This window comes from Centrocercus urophasianus, unplaced genomic scaffold (assembly GCF_019232065.1).
Source record: "Centrocercus urophasianus isolate 14NV4802_14NV808 unplaced genomic scaffold, USGS_Curo_1.0 seq_20, whole genome shotgun sequence".
Classification (NCBI taxonomy): domain Eukaryota; kingdom Metazoa; phylum Chordata; class Aves; order Galliformes; family Phasianidae; genus Centrocercus; species Centrocercus urophasianus.
In genome coordinates this window covers 3,644,042-3,663,830 of record NW_024884756.1, presented here as the reverse complement: position 1 = coordinate 3,663,830, position 19,789 = coordinate 3,644,042, and the positions used below count along the sequence as shown (strand labels likewise).

General features: G+C 41.3%; 1 protein-coding gene across 17 annotated transcripts in view; it reads right to left on the bottom strand.

Moving 5' to 3' along the window:
• Positions 1-279: 279 nt before the first annotated feature.
• The window catches only part of IKZF2 (IKAROS family zinc finger 2), a 103,103-nt gene continuing 83,593 nt past the window's right edge, over positions 280-19,789 (bottom strand). For 16 of the 17 annotated variants that reach the window (XM_042822067.1, XM_042822072.1, XM_042822066.1 and 13 more), the window contains 3 exons: positions 12,899-13,036; positions 6,129-6,272; positions 280-1,167 (listed from right to left, as the gene is read on the bottom strand). In XM_042822067.1, coding sequence (XP_042678001.1) covers positions 443-1,167; positions 6,129-6,272; positions 12,899-13,036 — 1,007 coding nt within the window. In that variant the 3' untranslated portion in view covers positions 280-442. Of the gene's footprint in view, positions 1,168-6,128; positions 6,273-12,898; positions 13,037-19,329; positions 19,393-19,789 lie in introns of those variants that run through there. The other variant, XM_042822081.1, reaches the window with a different exon arrangement.

Sequence of the window (19,789 nt, the reverse complement as noted above, 5' to 3'; positions counted from 1 at the left end):
AAAAAGGCTCTCCTCTGAAATGTTTCTGTTTGTCTGAAATTACAAATGAGTGGCAACTCGTCAAGACTTTAAAGCACCTAGCAGGGTTGAGCAACATCCCAAAACAGGACATGATATACAGCTGAGACAGAAACAGACTGCCTTTCAGCTCCCACAAGAAACACATCAGGTCATCCCCCAACAAGTGACAGCAACAACAACCCCCCCCTTTTACCCTTCCCCTTCCTTCTTTCCATTCTTAAGCCGGGCAAAGCAAATGAAAATGAGTCCACAAAAAAATAAGGTTAACAATAATATTAATTAAACAACAGCAACAACAACAACAGCAACAACAACAACAAAACAGGCGTCTCAATGTCTGAGGAAAAGTGGGACTGTAAGTGCAGTATTTCTTCATGTGCAGTTCTTCTACTTCATAAGAGTCCCCTTTGGATGAGAAGGCCTAGTGGAATGTGTGCTCCCCTCGAACAATGTGCGATGAGAACTCATAGCGGTCCTGGCTTCGGTAGCCACAGATGTTGCACTCCAGCGGGTCCCGGTAGCCGTGGCAGCCCATGTGGATGGTGTACATGACGTGGTCCAGGAAAAGAACGCGACAGTGCTCGCACTTGAAAGCCCTGATCTGCTCCCCTTCTCCATTGATGACCTTGTAGATATCCTTTAAAGAGCCCTTAGAAGCTTTTGTGGCATCCAAAGCCTTGGCATCCTCCTTCATATAAGCCGGGCTTGGCTTCCTCTTGGGGTTTAAGGCAGAGTTTCCTTGGTAGGACTGGCGGTCTTCGTGGCTGCTCTCTGAGTCAGTAGAATCCAGGCAGCTATTGCTAGGGGAGCCCTCTCTATCTTGGGTTCGACTCTTTGGTCTGATGAGGGAGATCAGGCCATCCATGTTGTTCTCGTGACTGTCAGCTGTTTCCCTGCTGATGGGCCTTTCTATCCTGTTAGGATGATAGACCTGAGCATAAGGTGAGCTGCTGACAGGAGCCACCTCTGCAATTGTGCTTGGCGTGTGCTGCATCAGGGGGTGAAGTGAGTCAGCTCCAAGGTAGGCGATTGCATTGTGGATGGCTTGGTCCATCATTTGAGACTGTATCAGCTCAGACTCCTTCTCATAGGATAGGTTCATATCAAAGTGAATATCTGGATAGCCAAGTCTCATGAGCTTTTCACCTAAGGGACAAGAGGAAATGAATGAGAAAAATCCACGCAGTCACTCCAAGGTTTCACTGTAAAAGGGATGAAGGAGGACAGAAAATCTCAGCTTGAAGCAAAAGGCACTCCAGACTCCAAAGCTGGCCACAGAATAAAGCAAATAATGTGAGCACCTGACACCTTCTGTCCAAGGTAAAGTACTTCTGCTGCTCATCCCCTTAATAAGAAAATACCTACTCCCAATTGGAAAGAAAAAAGAAAAAGACAAAAAAGCCCTGCATCTGTTTAGTGAGGAAAACACAAAAGGTAAATGACACAAATAGCTCAGTTTCATTTGGCAAAAGGCAGAAGTGACCTTCATTGCCATAGGATAAACACACTTAGAATGACAATGAAAGCTGACTGAATCATCACTGTGTGAGTCCAAATTCACATATTTTCAGTGGCATTACAGATACATGCAATCACAACCACAGACAGGTAGGTTAAGCTAGTTACAGCTAGTTATGATGCAGATTACAGAGTTCCTTTGAAGTTCACAGATTTGCAGCTGCTTACATCGGGACACAGCGCAGCAGCACTGCTTTTCCAGCGATGGCTTTAGAGAGTCAGCAAAAGGAAAGTTCATAAAATAACTTCTCTTCATTAAACAGAAAAGATTGTATGCATAACCATATGTCTAAGATACAAGATACACGCTCACCCGCATGTGTTCACACACGTGAACATTAGTTAACAGTTCATTTTTTAAACTGATTTGACAAAGTCTGATAAATAATTTTGGTGGGTTTACACTGTCTTTGTTACTTTTCACTGCCTCAGAACATAAAACCACACTTTTCTTCAATGGTGTAAGCTAATTAATTCAGGGAATCAATGCATATAACTAGTTAGGCTATCCAAGAACTAAGAAACCCAAAAAATCTATTACCTTTTGCCAAAACTGCTTGGAACAAAGTATGTATAAACCAACATAAGAAGGAAACAGAACTGTAATCCCAAATCTCTTCCAAATAGCATTAGTACATTTCAACATAGCTATCATTCAGCATTTTATTTTGGGCTATAATAATTCCTTCCATTTAGTGCGGCTTATCTTAAACTGATGCACAAAGAGAAATAATTCTACATTACCTGTGAAACGATCAGGTTATCTTTGGAGATGATGCATCCCTTTTGCTTGGAAACTTAGCCCTGATTAGCAAGGTAATTAAATGCAAGCTTAAAGAAAAGCACGTGAATATTCCTGGTCTCTTCAGCAGTACTGCTCGTGTGCTTGTGATTAGATACCATATTTATATATCTAGATACGTTTCCCTAAGGCTGGCTGTGTTACTCTTGCAGCTCATAGAAAGAAAATGTTAACATAGAAAACTGTTTCTTTGTCATACTTTAGACATTTGGAAAAAAAATACAGAAAAACCAAATGGTCACAGCTTTAGTTATTTAACATGGCTTAAGGATGACTCTTGCCAGACATCCTCGTTTCAGTACAATTATGGCTGTCCTGCTGCCAATAGCATGGATGACATTTTAGCAGTCCAGTTCCACTTGAAATGGAACAGCTACTTCCCAGGTGGGGTGGGAAGAAAGAAAGCTGCAGGAAGCATGTGGTGTCTTTGGCATGGTGGGAAAAGGAAAAGAAAATGGCAAAGCCCATCAGACCCTGTCACCTGCTCTGGTCACCCACATCACTCCTGTGTTTGAACAAGGAACTGGATCCGAGGGAAGAGTTTGATCCATTCTCCAAACATGGTCTCAATCCTTTGTAGACTAGAGAGATCAGGAAATAACACTTGTCCTTTATGGATGGCTTGGATGAATGATGCAGACATCATTTTGATTCCTTTTTTTCTTCCGCATTTAGTGATTCCACCAGACAGCAGAATAAATAGTAAATTGCCAGTGACCTGAATTATTCATTCCTTTAATTATGTTTCAAAGATGTCAGAGCCTTAAAAAATGGCATGACACACATAAAAGTAAAATAAATGATAACGTGGGGTGAAGAGGACATAAGATACAGAGCTCAGAAGATATAATAGCAAATCAATCTAATATAGTTTTCAGTTTTAATTCCTCTTTAGCCAAACCTATACTTAAGACTAACTAATCATTTTCATCATTTTACATTTTCATTCCAAACTATGCTTACATTCTGCATATTCTTGTCCTACATTACTCGAGTGGAAAAAGAAACACACTCTACAGTGGATCATCTTGTGACACTCAAACCAGGTTTCTGAAGCTCAAGGGTCAGAGTCACGTCTGTCCTGTGATACCTGTAGTCCATTTTGTCAAGTATCCACAGCAACTGCAACATCTGACACTCTGGAGAAAGCCATAAGAAACCCTGGAAAAGTCAGTTACAGTATTTACCACTGGGTAAGTTTCTTTCTGACCCTTGGAGACTGCTGATCAGAAAGAGCAGTAAAGCATCGATAGATGTAGCATGCAAAGATTTGAGCTCATGCTTACATGACCTTCTCATAAACACCATTAAGTAGTTTTGGAAGGGTGCCCGATGGATGCACAGGAAAATTTCCTGCAATCGAGAGAACCATTACAAGTTCTTCCTGATAGAGTTGAACAGTATTTCACTGGGGAGAAAATGGGAAGAAAAGTGAGGTCACCGTGAAAAAGAAAGGTAGCAAAGCACAGGCTCTGCTGGCTTTCAGCTCAGACACTGATGCCAGGAAAGATCAGAAATGGCAGAAAAATAAGATACAGTAAATATGAAAGAGGACACCTTCCTCTGTGGCTGAATCTGGATAAAAAGCTGCACGTCACGTAGAACTCTGAATTCCTAGCCTCAGAAAAATGGAATACCAAGATGATAAATCTTATAAAAGAAACAACTTCAACTTACAACAAAGAAGGGATTTCCAATTGCTAAGTTTGCCTTTCAAGACAGTAACAATGTATGATCATAAGCAGGCGAGTGGACTCTTCTTTTCTGGTCTAAAAGAGAGGCTGCCATTTGCAACTTCCCAGAAAGTGGTTTTATTTATACCACTCAGTTGTGAGGTACACTTACAACATGCAAAACTACACTGCTTATGGCAGCAGCACGAGTACTCCAAAGCAAGGGGGAAGGAAGAGGGCCCCCACACCCTCGCCGATGAATTCTGTACCCTTGCAAAGATAACCTTTAAGAGGTACTGCAAATATAATTACATCTAAGTCTGTGCACAACTAAAGGGGAAAATAGAAAGAGAAAAAAAAGTGAGGTGTGAACTGCCCTGCTTCCTTTCTGGCCTGTAAGAGGTCTGAAGTCTAGTACATCAATTTAAATGTCAGCACAGACAACTATTTCACTGCTGATCACAATGTGCAGGGAAGCACAGCACTTACTAAGACAACACCATGGAAATCTGCCATGTCTACAATCTCTTATAGCTGGATTTGGTTTGTCAGTAGAGAGTCCTGCTCCTGTTGTCAGCCTTTTCAACCCTAACTTGCATCACAGCAATAAGTTAAACACAATACACACCCTCCAGTTCGTACCAGCTTACAGTAACTCATTTCAGACCACTCAAAGAAAACAAATTAAGAATTAAGCTTTTATTTCAGGAAGACTAATAACAATATAGAAAAGAAACTGATGCCTCCTAGCATTCTTTGCATGGGTTGGATTACTTCTTACCAACCCCTGTCAAAGAAGGTGCTGGAAAAGTAAAGGACATGAAAATTCTTTAGTTGGTGCATGGAAGAAATCTAGCACTTGTATTTTAGGATGGCCAGCTGACTGTGAGCAGTCAGGTCAGTGTGTCAGTGGCCCCAGGTGAGATGCTGCACGCTGTTAGCCCTCTACAATTCAAAATCATGTGGTTAGCTTAAAACCATCCTGAGCAGTGACTTAACAAATCTGCCTCAATCTCCGTTTAGCCAAGGGGCAATGACTTCTCCTAATGGCTGTCTTAATTGCCTACAGTCCTTCAATCCTGTCCCCGTAGGTGTCCTCAGTCGTATGCTCAGAATGAGTATACAACACCCTTAAAACCTATATGTTGTCCTTCTAGGGAGTGAGTGGGGAAAACACACATTACCTTAGCTCAGCATCTAGCAGCACATACTTAGCCCAAATAACTCTGTCCTACCTCACCTCCTAACAAGTTCAACAGTGCCCCAGTGATTGTGAAAAGTAGATTTAAGCTACAACTCAACACCAATAACATTTTCCATGCCGTAGAATCATCGAATCACTCAGGCTGGAAAAGACCTTACAAATCAAGTCCAACCACAACCTAACCGTACCATCCCAACTCTAACAATCCTCCACTAAATCATCTTCTTTTACCAGCTGACGAATTTTAAGATGTCCAGACACAAAGCAAAGTAGGAATTCTGGGTCTAGGACTCTCAATTTGGTAATCAAAATTGATCTGACACTGTTTTATATTCACTCGCTAGGAAACGTATCAGGTGCAGAACACTGCAGTTGGAGCAAGCGCTTCTTCTAACAGGAGCAAAGTGATTTTACTTCCTTATGCTGGTTTTATCAGACCAGTTGTTGCTAACTCTCAAGAATTATTACAAGTTACAAGTCATGAGATAATTTTTTTTTTTCACACACACATATGGAGGCAGATAATTACACGAGTCTTACATTTTTACTTGCTGAGTGAGGAGAGGGAAAGATGACAAGCCTTTGTCAAAAAGACAAAGGGTCACGGGAAAGTTAACAAACAAAACAAAACAGACTTAAGGCACAGTAAAAAGCTCTGGATTTTCTAAGTGATTTTTATTATTATGGGGACGCCACTTTTGAATGGTCTGGACTGGCAAAACTAATTCTATTGTTTTCAGAATTTCTTGCTGTGCTTTAACCCATCTCAACCGTTGCCCCTCCCCACCACAATCATGTTCTGAGAGTGCTACCTTTCCCCTTGTTCTTTTTTTTTTTGGCTATCTTTCACAAGTTACTAGCAACCTACAGCTACACTCTAAAAATAATAAAAGGCGTATCTCAAGCTTACCCACAAACTTCTGTGGGGTGGAGCTTTTACGCTTTCCCAAGTTGCTTGTCAGCTTCTCTATAACAGCAGGTCTCTCAAAAGGCACCATAGGAATATTGTTGTCCATCACAGGCTCTTGTTCCTTACAATCTTCCATAGGAGGTACTACATAAAACCAAAACATTGTATCAGACAAGTCTGGTCTACACTTGACAGATGACACAAAACATTTGAGCTCTGCTGATTGTGCAAGAAGAGCAACACAAAATAAAGCGAGATGCAAGAACACAGCGGGCATTCAGATGGCACTCCCCTTTGAGCAGGCAGAGCCACACTTTTCCATCGCCTGTCTTGGGGAACATTTCATTTTGCAGAAGCTACACTTGATGTATAATAAAGGACTTGTTTTGTTCTGAATACAGAAGGTCCCACTGAGAAGAAAAGAGAACTACTGGTGCTGGCACTTCAGAAAATTCCCTCTATAGATCACATTTTCTGTTTTCCTCCCTCCAGCATGATCCCATGTTACCAGTGTAACTTTACGGCTATCCTTGTGGATTCACTTAATATCACTTCACCTTGTTTATCATTCTTATCTTCTTATCACACTAATCTCAATGACTAGAAAACATACAATGGCTTTGCATTCCCTAAGACAGAGGCTTCCAAAATGAAGACCATATTCGTTAAGGCTTCCTTTGTTTCTATATATGAGACTAATTTCACCACACATTGCACTGAAATTGCAGGATTAACATTATAAGGAGTTTCCCTTTAGAACCAGTGAAAGAAACTAACAAGTTTCCGAACTAAAGCTTTTTTCCCATCAGAGGGGACCTAACGATTAATAAATGCAAGTCTTTTGCATCTCTCCTCCCACTATTTGCAACCTCTTATGAACACCACAAGGGTCAGTGGTACCACGCTGAGAATTAAGTTCAGAAAGCCTGAGTCATCCACAATACATGTCAAGTGTGATTCCATATGTAGCTCTTCCCGCTGCCCAGCAGCATATTGCTCCTCATTCTTCTTTAGAAAGTAGCAGGACAACTCAGAGGAGGATCATCAACCACTGTCTGTGTGCTAATGAGATGGTTAAGGTATTACAGAAAAATTATTTGAGAATGAATAGCAGAGAAATAGGAAATTCTTGTGATTTGGAGGCTGTGAGCATCCCATCCCATTCTCTGCATTAGGTACATCTTCCAGTGAAGTCACAGCTGCTATTGCAGGGGTAGTAGAGAAAGGCCAACCTCTATATCTTCTGCTAGTTCTCTCCCACTGCTTCTATTGCAGCCTCTGGTGTCATTTCTCATTCAGTTACCTTTTCGTTGTGATTATGAAATGAGCATCACCAGCCTGCTTTCCTCCCTCCCATACAACTTGACTGCCTTCAGGATCCTAATACAGAATAATCACTCATCTGTTCTTAAACATGTAGCTGTTTGCTAGCACATAATACATGAAAAATGAGGTGTTAAAAGCCTCATCTTTGCCTCCTTTCTGGTAAGGAAGAGCAAATACCAGGCAATCACAAAACAGAGTATCTGCTCAGGTGAACTTGTCAATTCAGACATTCATAATAAGAAAACATAGCAATTTATTCATTTGATTCCATTTGTGCCTCTGCTGCTAGAGCAGGCTGAGTACTTTGAGTTTTAGAATCTCCCATATGCTATAAAATGATTTACTGTGCTGCTTTTTTATTTGTACAGGATGCTCCCCCTGAGAAACACAATAGTTTCTCATTTACAAGGCAGTCCTGCTGGCATCAGTGAAAGAGGAAGAAAAAGCATAAATATGAAATGAATCAAACATTGCAACAAACTGGGATGCAGTGTTCAAGTGACCTAAGTAATTCCCAGTGCAGTGTGGGAGGTCTGAAATATTATCAGTGATATGGCTAAATTCTTAAGGTTGTGCAAACACTCTTTGTCCAGAGTTATCTGCACTAGTTCTACTCAAGTATTCATAGAGATTTTATAAGAAAGGAATGATTTCAGCTGTTGATTTTCACTAGCAACTGGTGTCTGACTGTCCTCATAGCTTAACAAGTAACTGTGTGAGAACCCTGGTTTCCTGCTCAGTGGCTGTAATTGTCCTCACTGTGATGGGACAGGTTTGGACAACACGAGTGCCACTTCAAGAATTTCCAGTCCTTGGCATGCCAGATGCACAAGACTTGAAGTAGGAACCTAAGGAGGTGCAGGGGGCTCTAAATATCTCGCATGATGACCTGCTGCCTTTGTAGGACTGTACCTGCCCACAAAACCTAATTACTTCCATAGCTATCTGATTAAGCCCAAAATTTAGTGACATTTGTATTTCCTATACAGATTAATAATAAAATAATTCTACTGTTTGGGCATATGTGTGCAAAATTTCCTAGATGGAATTTGAAATCTTTCTTCCACAAAAAAAAAGAAAAAAAAAAACAGTGCTAAAAAAGACATCTGTTCTTCTCTGAATCAGGCAAAAATTCTGCTCGGACTTTTTAGACTGAAACCATCACCAATAAAAACATTTTCTTTTCTGTATCGTGTGCTGTAAACTATTTCCTGCCTCAGAACTCATCTGCATAACCACTCAACCCCACCAGTATTTGAGTTGAGGTGAGAATAAGTTACCAGGAAGTGCAATGTTACATAGATTTCCTGGGAAGGAGGAGAAATGGGAATAGCCTAGGTGTGCTTCATTACCTTGGGTAGTAGGAGCTAGAAGAACAGCTGACATGTCATAAGTAGCTATGATACAACTACTTATTTTAACCTATAAAATTATGGTGTCACCTCAAGAAGACTTTTAATCCAAAAACAATGGATTTGTTTGAAAAAAAAGCCCAACACTGAGAATGTTTCTGTTAAAGGATGCTTTCACTCTGTAATCAGGATGCATTGCTGGATGTTCACTCTCCCTGACATAGCTGATGTCCTCAACTGCAGTTAACATCAAATGGTGTTTTCAAGCTCAAACTCAATACGCAAACTTGGATGGTCTCCAGAACAAAGTCTTTATTTTCCTGAAGACATCAGCGTTAGGGTCGTGAGGATATTATTCAGTTTTTTCTTCCTCATTTGTAAGAAACCACAACATTCTGTTTAAAAATAATAAAATAATGATAATAATAATAATAAAAAAATCATGCTCTTCCAGTGAGGAAAGAATTTAGGGGAAAAAAAAAGAAAAAAAGAAAAAAAGAAAAGGAAAAAAATTGCCCAGCATGTGTTTTGCTGATAAATACTTCTGTGTGCAGACAACTTTTGTGTGCTAAGTCTCAGCTGGTATAAATTAGTATTACCCCATCACCCTCAATTTCCTTTCTTAAGTTCACAATATTGCTATTTTAGAAAGTGTATGTGTGTGCACTAATAACTGACAGGATATATTGCCACAGACCCTGGTGTAAAGTACCCCACGGGACAAGCATTTTAACTACATTTTTAAGCAACTAAGCAAGAGGAAAGGACACAGGGTCATTGTGCATTTTGTGTGCAGTTGGCCTTTGAGCCTCTCACAGCCTAAGGCCAAGCTCCTTTCTCCTTCTCTTAAAAAGAGCATTTTTCTCCACTTTATTTTAAGAATTTCCCTGGACTTTTTGCTTTGTGGAGATGAATATATATATATATATATATATATATGAGTAAAAAGCATTGAGTGTTTCTCCCTATTCGATAATGCAAACATCAGACACACTGCCTTCAGAGGCTGTCATTTTCATCACCCCAACAGACCGTTAGCTAGAAGACCACACACTAATTTCTACCTCAAGGGCCAGAACTTCTTAGCTGAGAATGGCTGACAACATCAGAGGAGCTCTCTTGCAGCAGACAGCACGTAACTGAGCCACTGTGCTGAGCTGGGGACAGGCCCCAGCCACAAGGAAGGGCAGCTCAGAGAGAGGATGGAGGGAGACCCAGCGCCAGGAACTCCTGCATTCCTACCCACATGCTGAACCCAGCCTCTCCCTGCCTCTCACTTCCCCTTGTGCCTTTGGTCAGGTGACCCAGCCGTCTGCAAGGCAAAGATAATTCAAAGCAAAGCAAATATTTGCAGCGTGCCTATAATTCGATCAACCAGGGTACAATGTTTGAAAAGCTCCCATTTCTCAAAGGGCTAAGCAAGCTCACTGGAATTAACCTCTGCAACAATAATTTAGAGTGATCTGAAACACTGGCCATAACAGTTTGAGACACAGCACAGCCACCTACACCCTAAAAGCAGGATGCCAGCAGGAATGACAACATCCCCACATCCACCTTTTCTTCACGTTATGCTGTTAAAGGATTGGACAGGAGTTCCTCTGCCACGTTTCCAGAGGCATACGGATCCAAGTAATTCATGCAGCACGTGGCTGGAGAAGGTACTGATCTCAGCTGAGCAGGCCTCAAAACACTCAGCAAAACCAAAGTCCTCACAAAGTATTTGGAAAAAGGGCCAGGTAAGCTCAGGCAAAATTAATGATGCAAAATTAAGCAATAATTGATATCTCCAAAGCACATATTCACTGGACCCCAAGAATATCCTTTCAATGTAAGACAAGAGCCAAGAAAATTGAGGCTTTCCTCAGTGTTAGCCTAAGCCTTAACTTCAAGCAAGGAAAAGAGTAATCATCTGTGCAATGCTTCTCTGCTGCCTCTGTGCTCCTTGGAGAATGGACTTACAGCACAACTGTACAGCACACACTGAGCTTCCCAGGTGGGAGCACTGGGATGTGAGGGGAGATTTATCACTAGCACCCACCTGGATCTAGAACTACCTGTCACTGCCAACTGCCATCACCGTACCTCCTCTAACCGCCAGGATGTGAAGTCCTTTAAACATTTGCCAGGAGAGATTTAGTCACGTTTGCCAAGGGGAGAAATAGGCACCAGTTGAATTCAAAGTGTTATTTTAAGCTAATTTTGCTGAAAAAACAAAAAAAAAAAAAGTGATTGTCTGAACATTCCTATTTTAAACCCAAGCAAAGTCAGGTTGTAAATAAAATGGATTATCATATTGGGTTTCCACTGGTTTAACTTTGACTGTTAGAAAAATCAGTGCAAGGTCAGCTACTCCAACTTCTCTGGTTGGACGAGGTTAAAGACTTACCCCTGTTGTCATAGCATGGAGCTGCTTAGAAAAGGCTTCAGATTTCCTCAGAAGCACACTAACAACAGTAAACTCATTTACAATAAATTAGTGAAAAATAAATCTTGAAATTGAGCAGAATTTGGGAAAAAACTCCATAAAGTGATCTCTGAAAGACTCCTACTGTCATACTTCCATTGGCCAACTGTTATTTCCCTAAGAAAATGCAGGCTGGTATCATCAGCTACCTGGTTAATCAGATAGGCCCACCCTTGCAGAGGGAAGAGCACGTATTTTGTTGAAAATGGAGCATGTGGTTGAACTACTACTGTCAGCAAAGTGCTCCATCAAGTGCAGAACGGGTACCTGGAAGCAGCAAAGCCCTAAGATGAGTCTTTCTACTGACTTTTGCAAGCATGAAGTCAGGCCTAACGCAGATAATCACTAACTTCAAGGTCTCAGAAGTCATCCATTAGATTTTAAAGGTTGATTTTAGTCATCTGAAAAGATAGTAATTACTTAATAGAGCTGTAAAAACATTTGGGGTTATATGCTTTAATAGATGTGAAATTTTCACAGTAGAGTTCTAAAATTTTTGGTGATTTCCTTTCCCCCAAAACATAGTCCATAGTAGAAAGGTTGAATAGATTTCATTTCAGTTTGGCTTTTTTTTTTTTTTTTTTTTTTTTTTTAGGTTTTTAGAAGCGACCTTTCAGAACTTCTACATAATTGCTTTCCAAATGATGCCACACGACTGTTCTCTACAATGAAAAGCAAAATGGAAAAAAAAAAAAAGTTCTTTCCCCTTTTCATTTACCTACTGTCTATCTTCTTGATATTCTCATGTTTGTGGCATTTTCTACTCGTAATGGAAAAAAGTATATATATATATATTTGTATTTCCTCCACAATAAGAAATTATAAGTACTTGGAGTGCCAAATATCTACAGTTAATTTTTAGAAGTTACAAGACATTGAGTGCCTGAAGCACTGATTTTGAATGTAAATAATTTTCAGACAACTCCTTTTATTTGGCACTACAAATATACCTACAACCTTGCAGTCAGATGTTATGCTTGTTTCCCACACCAGTAGCTACAGAAATGTTTGAACACAAATTCAGGCTTTGACATTTCTTGCTTTCAACCATCTTTTTGGCAATGTTCAGTATTTCTGTATATTAACACATGTAGCGTTAGCACAGTAACACTAACAAATGCAAATGCATGAACTTCTTTTTATATAATTACTTTCATCATCATCGTTAAGTTCACGTTGCTCTGGAGGCTTTTACATCCTTTTTTCTTTTTGTTTTTTTGATATAATATATTACTATAAGGAATAGAAATAATGACCTCTGAGTATGTCTACCACCCTTACTTCTTAGAAGTACCAGTCACTTTCACCAAGGAGAGGAAGGGGATTCATACATTCCTTAGTTTTTATGGCAACTTTGTACTGGTGCCTTTACCACTTGACTTTAATGTCTGCATACTTATATACCTAAAAAATGAAATACCAAATTCAAAAAATCAGCAAAAAAAAAAATGCTGTTAAACCAGAGTGGGGACTTCAAATCACCTTTTCTCCTCCTGCCAGAGGAGTGCAAGCAATAGATTAGACAGAAGCGATGCAAAGCACAAAGGAAGGAGGCAAAACAGATGGAAAACCCCCATAAGATGTGCTCCAAGTGCGAGCGACCTCAAGGCATGGTGTCCACCCACCGTGGTGACTCAGGACCTGCCCAGCGGCCTCCATGCCCACATTCTGCATGTAGTTGTGGCAGCGCTCCTTGTGCTCTTCCAGCGAACTGCGCTGCTTGTAGCTCCGGCCACAGTAGTTGCACTTGTGAGGCTTCCCCACTGTGGAGAGAATGAGAGTGTCTGGTCAGATCCACAGCAGCCCACCTATGCTACCAGCATCACATCTTCACAGCAAACTGCTCTTGAGATGGAAAGACAACTAAGAAAGGTTACTCAAGTCCCATGCCTTCTTCCCAGCCCCGTTTCCCCCCACGCACACACCTCCCACCCACTGGGTACTTGGCTCCATCAGCTGTTCACACTAATGCATGCTATCTGCAGAAGTAACAAGAGGTGGACTTGCTCATCGTAAAGCAAATAAACAAGAGGGGAAAACAACCCAAACAGTTGAATCACATCCCGGCACTGCTTCTGTGTCACTGAGTCTCGTGGGAAAGAAACTTCTGAGGTGTTTTGCCCATGGCACGAGCAGCTGCTTTCACAAAATTGTGTTGCCCCAGTGGCCTAATTCTGCTGTGAGCCGGGGAAACCCATCTCATGGCACAGAGGAGTTCTCTCAGCGAAGCAGTTTTGCCAAAATTACCAAGGGAAGGTTCGGAAAAAAACAAAACACAGACAACAAAGTGACGTTGGTAACGGCCCCTGTTCCATGTCAGAGCTAAGCTGTCCCCCGTAATTCACAGAGACCAGATAATATTTAAAAAAACAAGGAAAAAAAAAAAAAGCTGAGTACAACAAAAATCAAGGCAGATGCATGCAAGATATAACTGCATTTTCCTGTGCGCGCTTTTCACTCGGGAGCAAAATGAATAAATGGCAAATGACTCTTAACACACGCAAAACCTGGCACCAGATTCCCATAAAGTACATCCCTTTCATAGCATGTCATTAAGAAACCACAAGAGCAGTCTAACCCAACGCCAGAAGCTAGCCAGAAGTACCGTTTGCCAAGCCATGCTAATAAAGGTTTTTAATATAATTCCAACTTGAAGAACACAATCGTTTATTCTCTAATAACTAAGGAGCTATTAAGTCAGTGCTACAAGTCCAGGAAGACACCACAGGCTGAGATTTTCAGAGCTGGCTGAGGGATGGGGAAAGTCAAACTTGACAGAGTTTTCAAAATCTTAGGTAAGAATTTTAGTTTCCATCCAAAGACATAGAGAATATCCTCTGTTGGATAACATGCATGTTTCTATTGGGTTTGTCCCAGTCTTGAAAGTTTTTCACTGTCATTTACTTAATGAAATCCAAACTGGACTACTGACAGATAAACATTGTCACTCCTAGGCAACCTTCCTACCATTGTATGACAGACCTGGGGCTGCTTCAGTGCTGGGGGGAAGATGTAGGGGGCACAGTGGGAGGATACACATAGCCAACAAGAAGTTGGACAGGAAATGTTTTGTGTTAGCTTGGTGTCAAATCAAGAAATCTAAAGCAGCTGAAGGGATTAAGCTAACAGATCCAAAAGCAGGGCTGAATTAGACCACCCTGTTTGACTACGCCAGGCTTTCAAAGTCTTAGGTGAACCATAAGATGAAAAGGAAATGTGTGATTGCTTTCAGCTACTCAAGGGGTAGATGCTATTAATTAAATATATTATCATCTAGTACAGATAAACACATTATCTTACCAGCTTGCAGGAGAAAAAAAAAAAAATCAATTAAACAATAAAAAGCTGATATTACTCCTCTTCAAATCGCTGCTACTTGCATTGCAACTATTTCACAAACTATTCCTAGACAACGAGGCTGAGACCTTTCCCAGTGATACCTGAGACATACAGCTACCCAAATCCCATCAAATTTCAAGGTTCACAAGAGACGATAAAAGCTTATGACAAAGGCAAGATTTCTACATGCAGTATGGGATTTGAGGAACGTAACTCCCCAGGGAAAGAAATACTCCAGCACATGAACTCCTTCCTCCAGGGAGAGGACAGGAGAATAAACAACACGTGACAAATGTTAGCCACGTTGCCTAATACACAACTGGAAGCTGCTCAAACGCAACAGGGGAGAGCAAAGTTTGTGAATTCCAACTCAGCAGACTTGAACGTAACTCCCTCGGGCTCGTTTGCGAAGTTGGTCCCCCGACTCTCCCTTCTCAACAGTTGTAATTACATCATAGCCTAGACACGACACAGGGAAAAACTGATTTATTCTATAAAATTACACAAAGCAACTGCAACTTGGATTGTGCCCTCGATCAAGTCAGCCCCCAGTGGGAACAGGTTCCAGTAGTTCATGTCACCAGCAATGCTCACAGTGTAGCTGGTGATGAACGCAGCTAGCAGGGGAAGCAGCTACGGTCTGGATTTTAGGAACCTCGCTGCTGTGACAAATGGCAAGACGTGGAAATAGTCACATATTCTCCCTTCTGCACTTATAAAAATAAGTCATGATAAAAAATACACGTTTGTGGATCTGAACATTGCCAGCAGGTGTACATTCTTCCATTTTTTGTGCTACACAACATAAAGATGTAAAGGCATCTTAGAGAACTTGGTTCCAGTGATCTTCTCAATGGCGCATTTTGTTCCACGCAACAAACCACCAGATTAAACCACGTAGCTGCCAAGAAACATTTCAGCCTTTGTCAGCGAAGGTATAGTCAATAAAAGTTAACAGGCAAAAGTTGCCCCCAAAACAACAGCTGTGCTCCTGGGCACAGGTCCCGGTCTTTGCAGAATTCAACTGCGCTATAACCACCAAAAACCTTCTCAAGCCCACACCAAAGGCTGCTCTCTCAGTGAATTCTTTATGGAGCCATCCAGTGCTCAGCTCAGCTTTAAGCTAGTTTCTCCAAGCTCCTGACCAAGGGCCCTGTCACACAGACATGGCGTTTGGCGTGTCATTGTACCAATGGCAGTGGCACCTAGGAAAGGTGGTTTGGAAGCCCCTGGTTTGGGGTAATTAATCCTGTATCACCTTTAGATAGAAAATTACCATCACTCATTCTCATAAAAGTGACACAATACAGTGAATGCAAACAAGCCCAAAATCTTGAGAAATGTTCAATTTGTCATTGAACTGGGAAAGACCAGGGCACTGGGTAAAACCCAGCGGCCATATCTATGAAAAAGCTGACTTGAATACAAAAAACACACCTTATTTTTCTTACTTATATGTCAGAGTTTCCACACATTTAAGCTCAGATTCATACAGATGACAATGTGGCACAGAAAACCCACAGTGGAGTCTCAGCCTCAAATGGAAAATATTATGACAGTTACACAGAAAAAAGACATTTCAATTTGAAGTAGACTTTTTACCATGAAACAGGTAAACCACTCGCTAAAATTCACAGAGCAACGGAGTTTGCTCGTGAAACAAAAATGTTTGCACGCAAGGAGGTCTGGAAAGAGGAGGAGGAGACAAAGCGCTCAGGAGTAAGGAATATTGGAGTCCTTGTGGGTGAACTTTGATAGCTGAGAAGTGTGCAAGCAGCAACAATGAGATGGTGCAACACTCAGGTCAATATTAAAGACAGAAAGCAGACTCGGGCCTAGGGAAACTGCTTTTAAGTCATAAAAGAAGGTCAGTGAAAGAGAAAGAGCCCGTAAGGCATTCACGCAGCATTTTGTTCTCAAAAGAGATGGGAGTGCATAGCAGAATATAAAGTAAGTCAAAGGGAAATCACAGGGCATCCCAGGTAATACTTTGCCATGAGCACTCGGCATGAGAGAGGCCTACGGAACAGGTTAAGAGCAGCGATGCTCTTCATTGAGCGAAAACCCTGCCTCCATTAACACCAATGGCAAATATTCCCTGGCTTCAGCAAGCAGAACTGACTACTTCCACATTTCCCTGCTTTGGGTAGTGCACTCTCCTCTGCAACAGCTTGGAGAACGATTCCTTCCTGTCTATCTGTCCAGCTCAGACATTAACAGCACAGCTCACCCAGGAAAATGCATTACTACAGCTGCATTGCTTGGGTCCTCCAGTGCAAGGAGTATTAAAATGTTATAAAGCCTTTACATTGAGCTTTCTATCAGACTGGAAACTGCCCAAGATGGGAGATGCTCTGCAGATAATAAAGTACCTACCACAAAGGAGCCTTGAACGGGGCTTAATATGGCAAGATCAAATTTTAACACCAAAGCAGGAAATATGATTAAGGCCCTAGGTTGGGACTAGGGAGCCTAGGGTTCAATTCTTAGTTACACTACAAATTTTGTGACTGCAGGCAAGTTACACTGATTTCCCATGCTTCAATTATTCATACATACGATTAAGGTAATAATTCTCTTCTTCTCAGCATGTAAATGAATTCAGGCACTTTGTGAGAGACACAGAGGCTAATTTGGTGGAGTTCACACAAGTAGGTAGATACAGAAAAATATGGTCCATATCTCTATTGAGAAATTAAGGACTTAATACACTGATTTTATTAGATATGGGAGCGAGCATGAAAGAGCAGAAGGAGATATTTAGGATGGCACAGAGTAGAGGCTCAAGTGGGAATAAGAAAACCAAATTAGAGAAAAAAGTTGGTGGCGTATTAGGCTGCTTGCAGGCATGGTATCCTTCTGGGCTGTGAAATGATCAGCCCAGAGAAAGGTAGAATGACCTTTAGATTTTTCCATTGCTTTTAATGCCATGGAAGACAAAACAGAGGACTGGGGCAGTGCTTAGATGTTGCCAAAAGAACTGAGGCAGTAGAGATGCGTTGATGAAGCACAGTCCATCCAGTTCACAGCTGTAATGTAACAGAACACCTCGCGTGTCCCAGAGCTGCCTATCCCAAGGCCTCTCACACAAAATATTTACATAAATAATAGACTTTTGAACTAATTAATTAAAAGAAAAAGTGAGACCTAATCCCATGCTGGCTCTGAGCAGCACATAGATTTACAAAGGAAACTGCCTCCCACTCTGATGCTGCATCTCGCCGCTGTGCTTAATGACTGTAAATGTGTTCATTGAAATTCATGAGGGCTCTTTGATTTTTCTTTTTACATTTTAAATTTTTTTATATTTTTTTGCCCAGGAGATTACATATAGACACAAAATAATCAGCACGCACTCGAGTTCAGAAATAACAAGTCCCACAGCTAATCCAATATTGTCCAAGCCAAACTGCGTTCAGAGGTCACAAGATGTAAACATCTAACGTAAGTCTGCAGAGCACACTGACACACCAACTTGTGACACTCAGCCTTGAGCACCTCCATCTTTGAGTGCTCAACTTATGACATCTTAAAGCAGCCTGATTTTCAGAAATAACCCATTCTATATTCATATTATGGTAACTTAGCTGTAATCTTTTAATGCTTGTCAGTTCTGACGGGAGCAGCAACACCTGGGGTACGTGCCAACGTCTCTGCACTGGAGTGGCAGATAAATACAGAAGTACTCTGCTCTACCACTGGACTTTAACACAGCTCTAAAATAAAAGGCCTGCTTGCTAATAAGCTGCAGATTCACTGAAAGGAAGCCTCCTCTGATTGCTTGATGGGGAGGTAGGGAGGAAGGACAAAACGTAACAACTTGGTTACGGTAACTTTACAAGAGTTCCTTCTTCCAGCTCTTTGCCACCTCCAACAGCTGGAGGAGTTCAAGTCATATGTTTTGCTTTTTCTGACTTTCAGAAAGAGGAAGATGCTGGTTTACTTCTTAACAATTGACTTCTGACCGAGATGCAGGGATCGCTGTGGACCTCCTGGGGTGTTGATGTCTCTTTTTTTCACCTTTTAGGCCAAATACTAGAGTGTATGAGGTTGTGGGAACAGACAGGTTCACCAGGTCATGCAGGAGAAGAGAGACCAACCAGAAAGGTCTGTGCTTCCGGATGTTTCCGGGCACTTTAGAATCCTCAATGGACTCAAAATACAGCAGACAACAACAGAGATAGTTCACTTGATTCACTTCACGACCTCAGAGCCCACGGCCTCTTAGTACAGATAATCAATCGCCTATCAATACATATACAACTATTCAAGATAGTGTGAACCTCCCAGCAAATGAAATACCTTTTGTCCTTTTTGTACAGCAGCAGTCAATGGAAAGTTATTTCTGTCAACAGCTACCCTGTACTATTACAGCAGCCCTAGCCAGCTAGTAGCAAAACACCTCTGTACGCTTGTAGTACATTAGCACACAGTAAAACAACGGCAAAACATTACACCTACACACCCTTTGTTTTCTAGGCACACCTGTCTGTGCAGTACATACCTCCAGAGCACAAAACAGCTGCCTGACACCTGCGTCTACCTGCCAGTTGTTTTTGGTGCTGTACAACAAGCAGCTAGCAGAGCAGCGCTGTGCTCCTGACTCTCAGCCCTTCCTTCTGTGACAAACGGTATAAAATAGATGATATATAAGCTCCAAGGACTTCATCCATGCTACAAATACACACGTGCACACAGAGAGGACAAGCAAACATACCTATCGATGCAAACTTCCAAGTGACTACACCTTTGTATATAATGCACACAGGCCAGAGTGCAGTGTAAATCAAGAGTACAACAGCTATAGCACTGGGATCCTTATTTGTACCTTCAGGTACTGCCTGCAGCCTTTTATTTCTTTAGTAGCTCACTGTGATTTATCTCACAGTTTCTAGCAGTTATTGGCTCTGCTATTTAATCTGATTCATCAGATTGTGTTTATTTATTAACTGATCTGCACAGTTTTACAGATAAAATAATGTTCCAATCTGCCACGAGGGTTATAAATAAGCAGGCAGTAGTTTTTGTGCTAGAAGCTTAACAAACAAACAAACTCCTGTTTCACTGGCACTATCATACAATTATTGAAATCTCCCTAACCATCCAGACCAAAGCATCCTGTCACAGTCTCTCAGCACCCATTAAATAAATTAAAAACAGAAAAGCAAGAAGTTTGC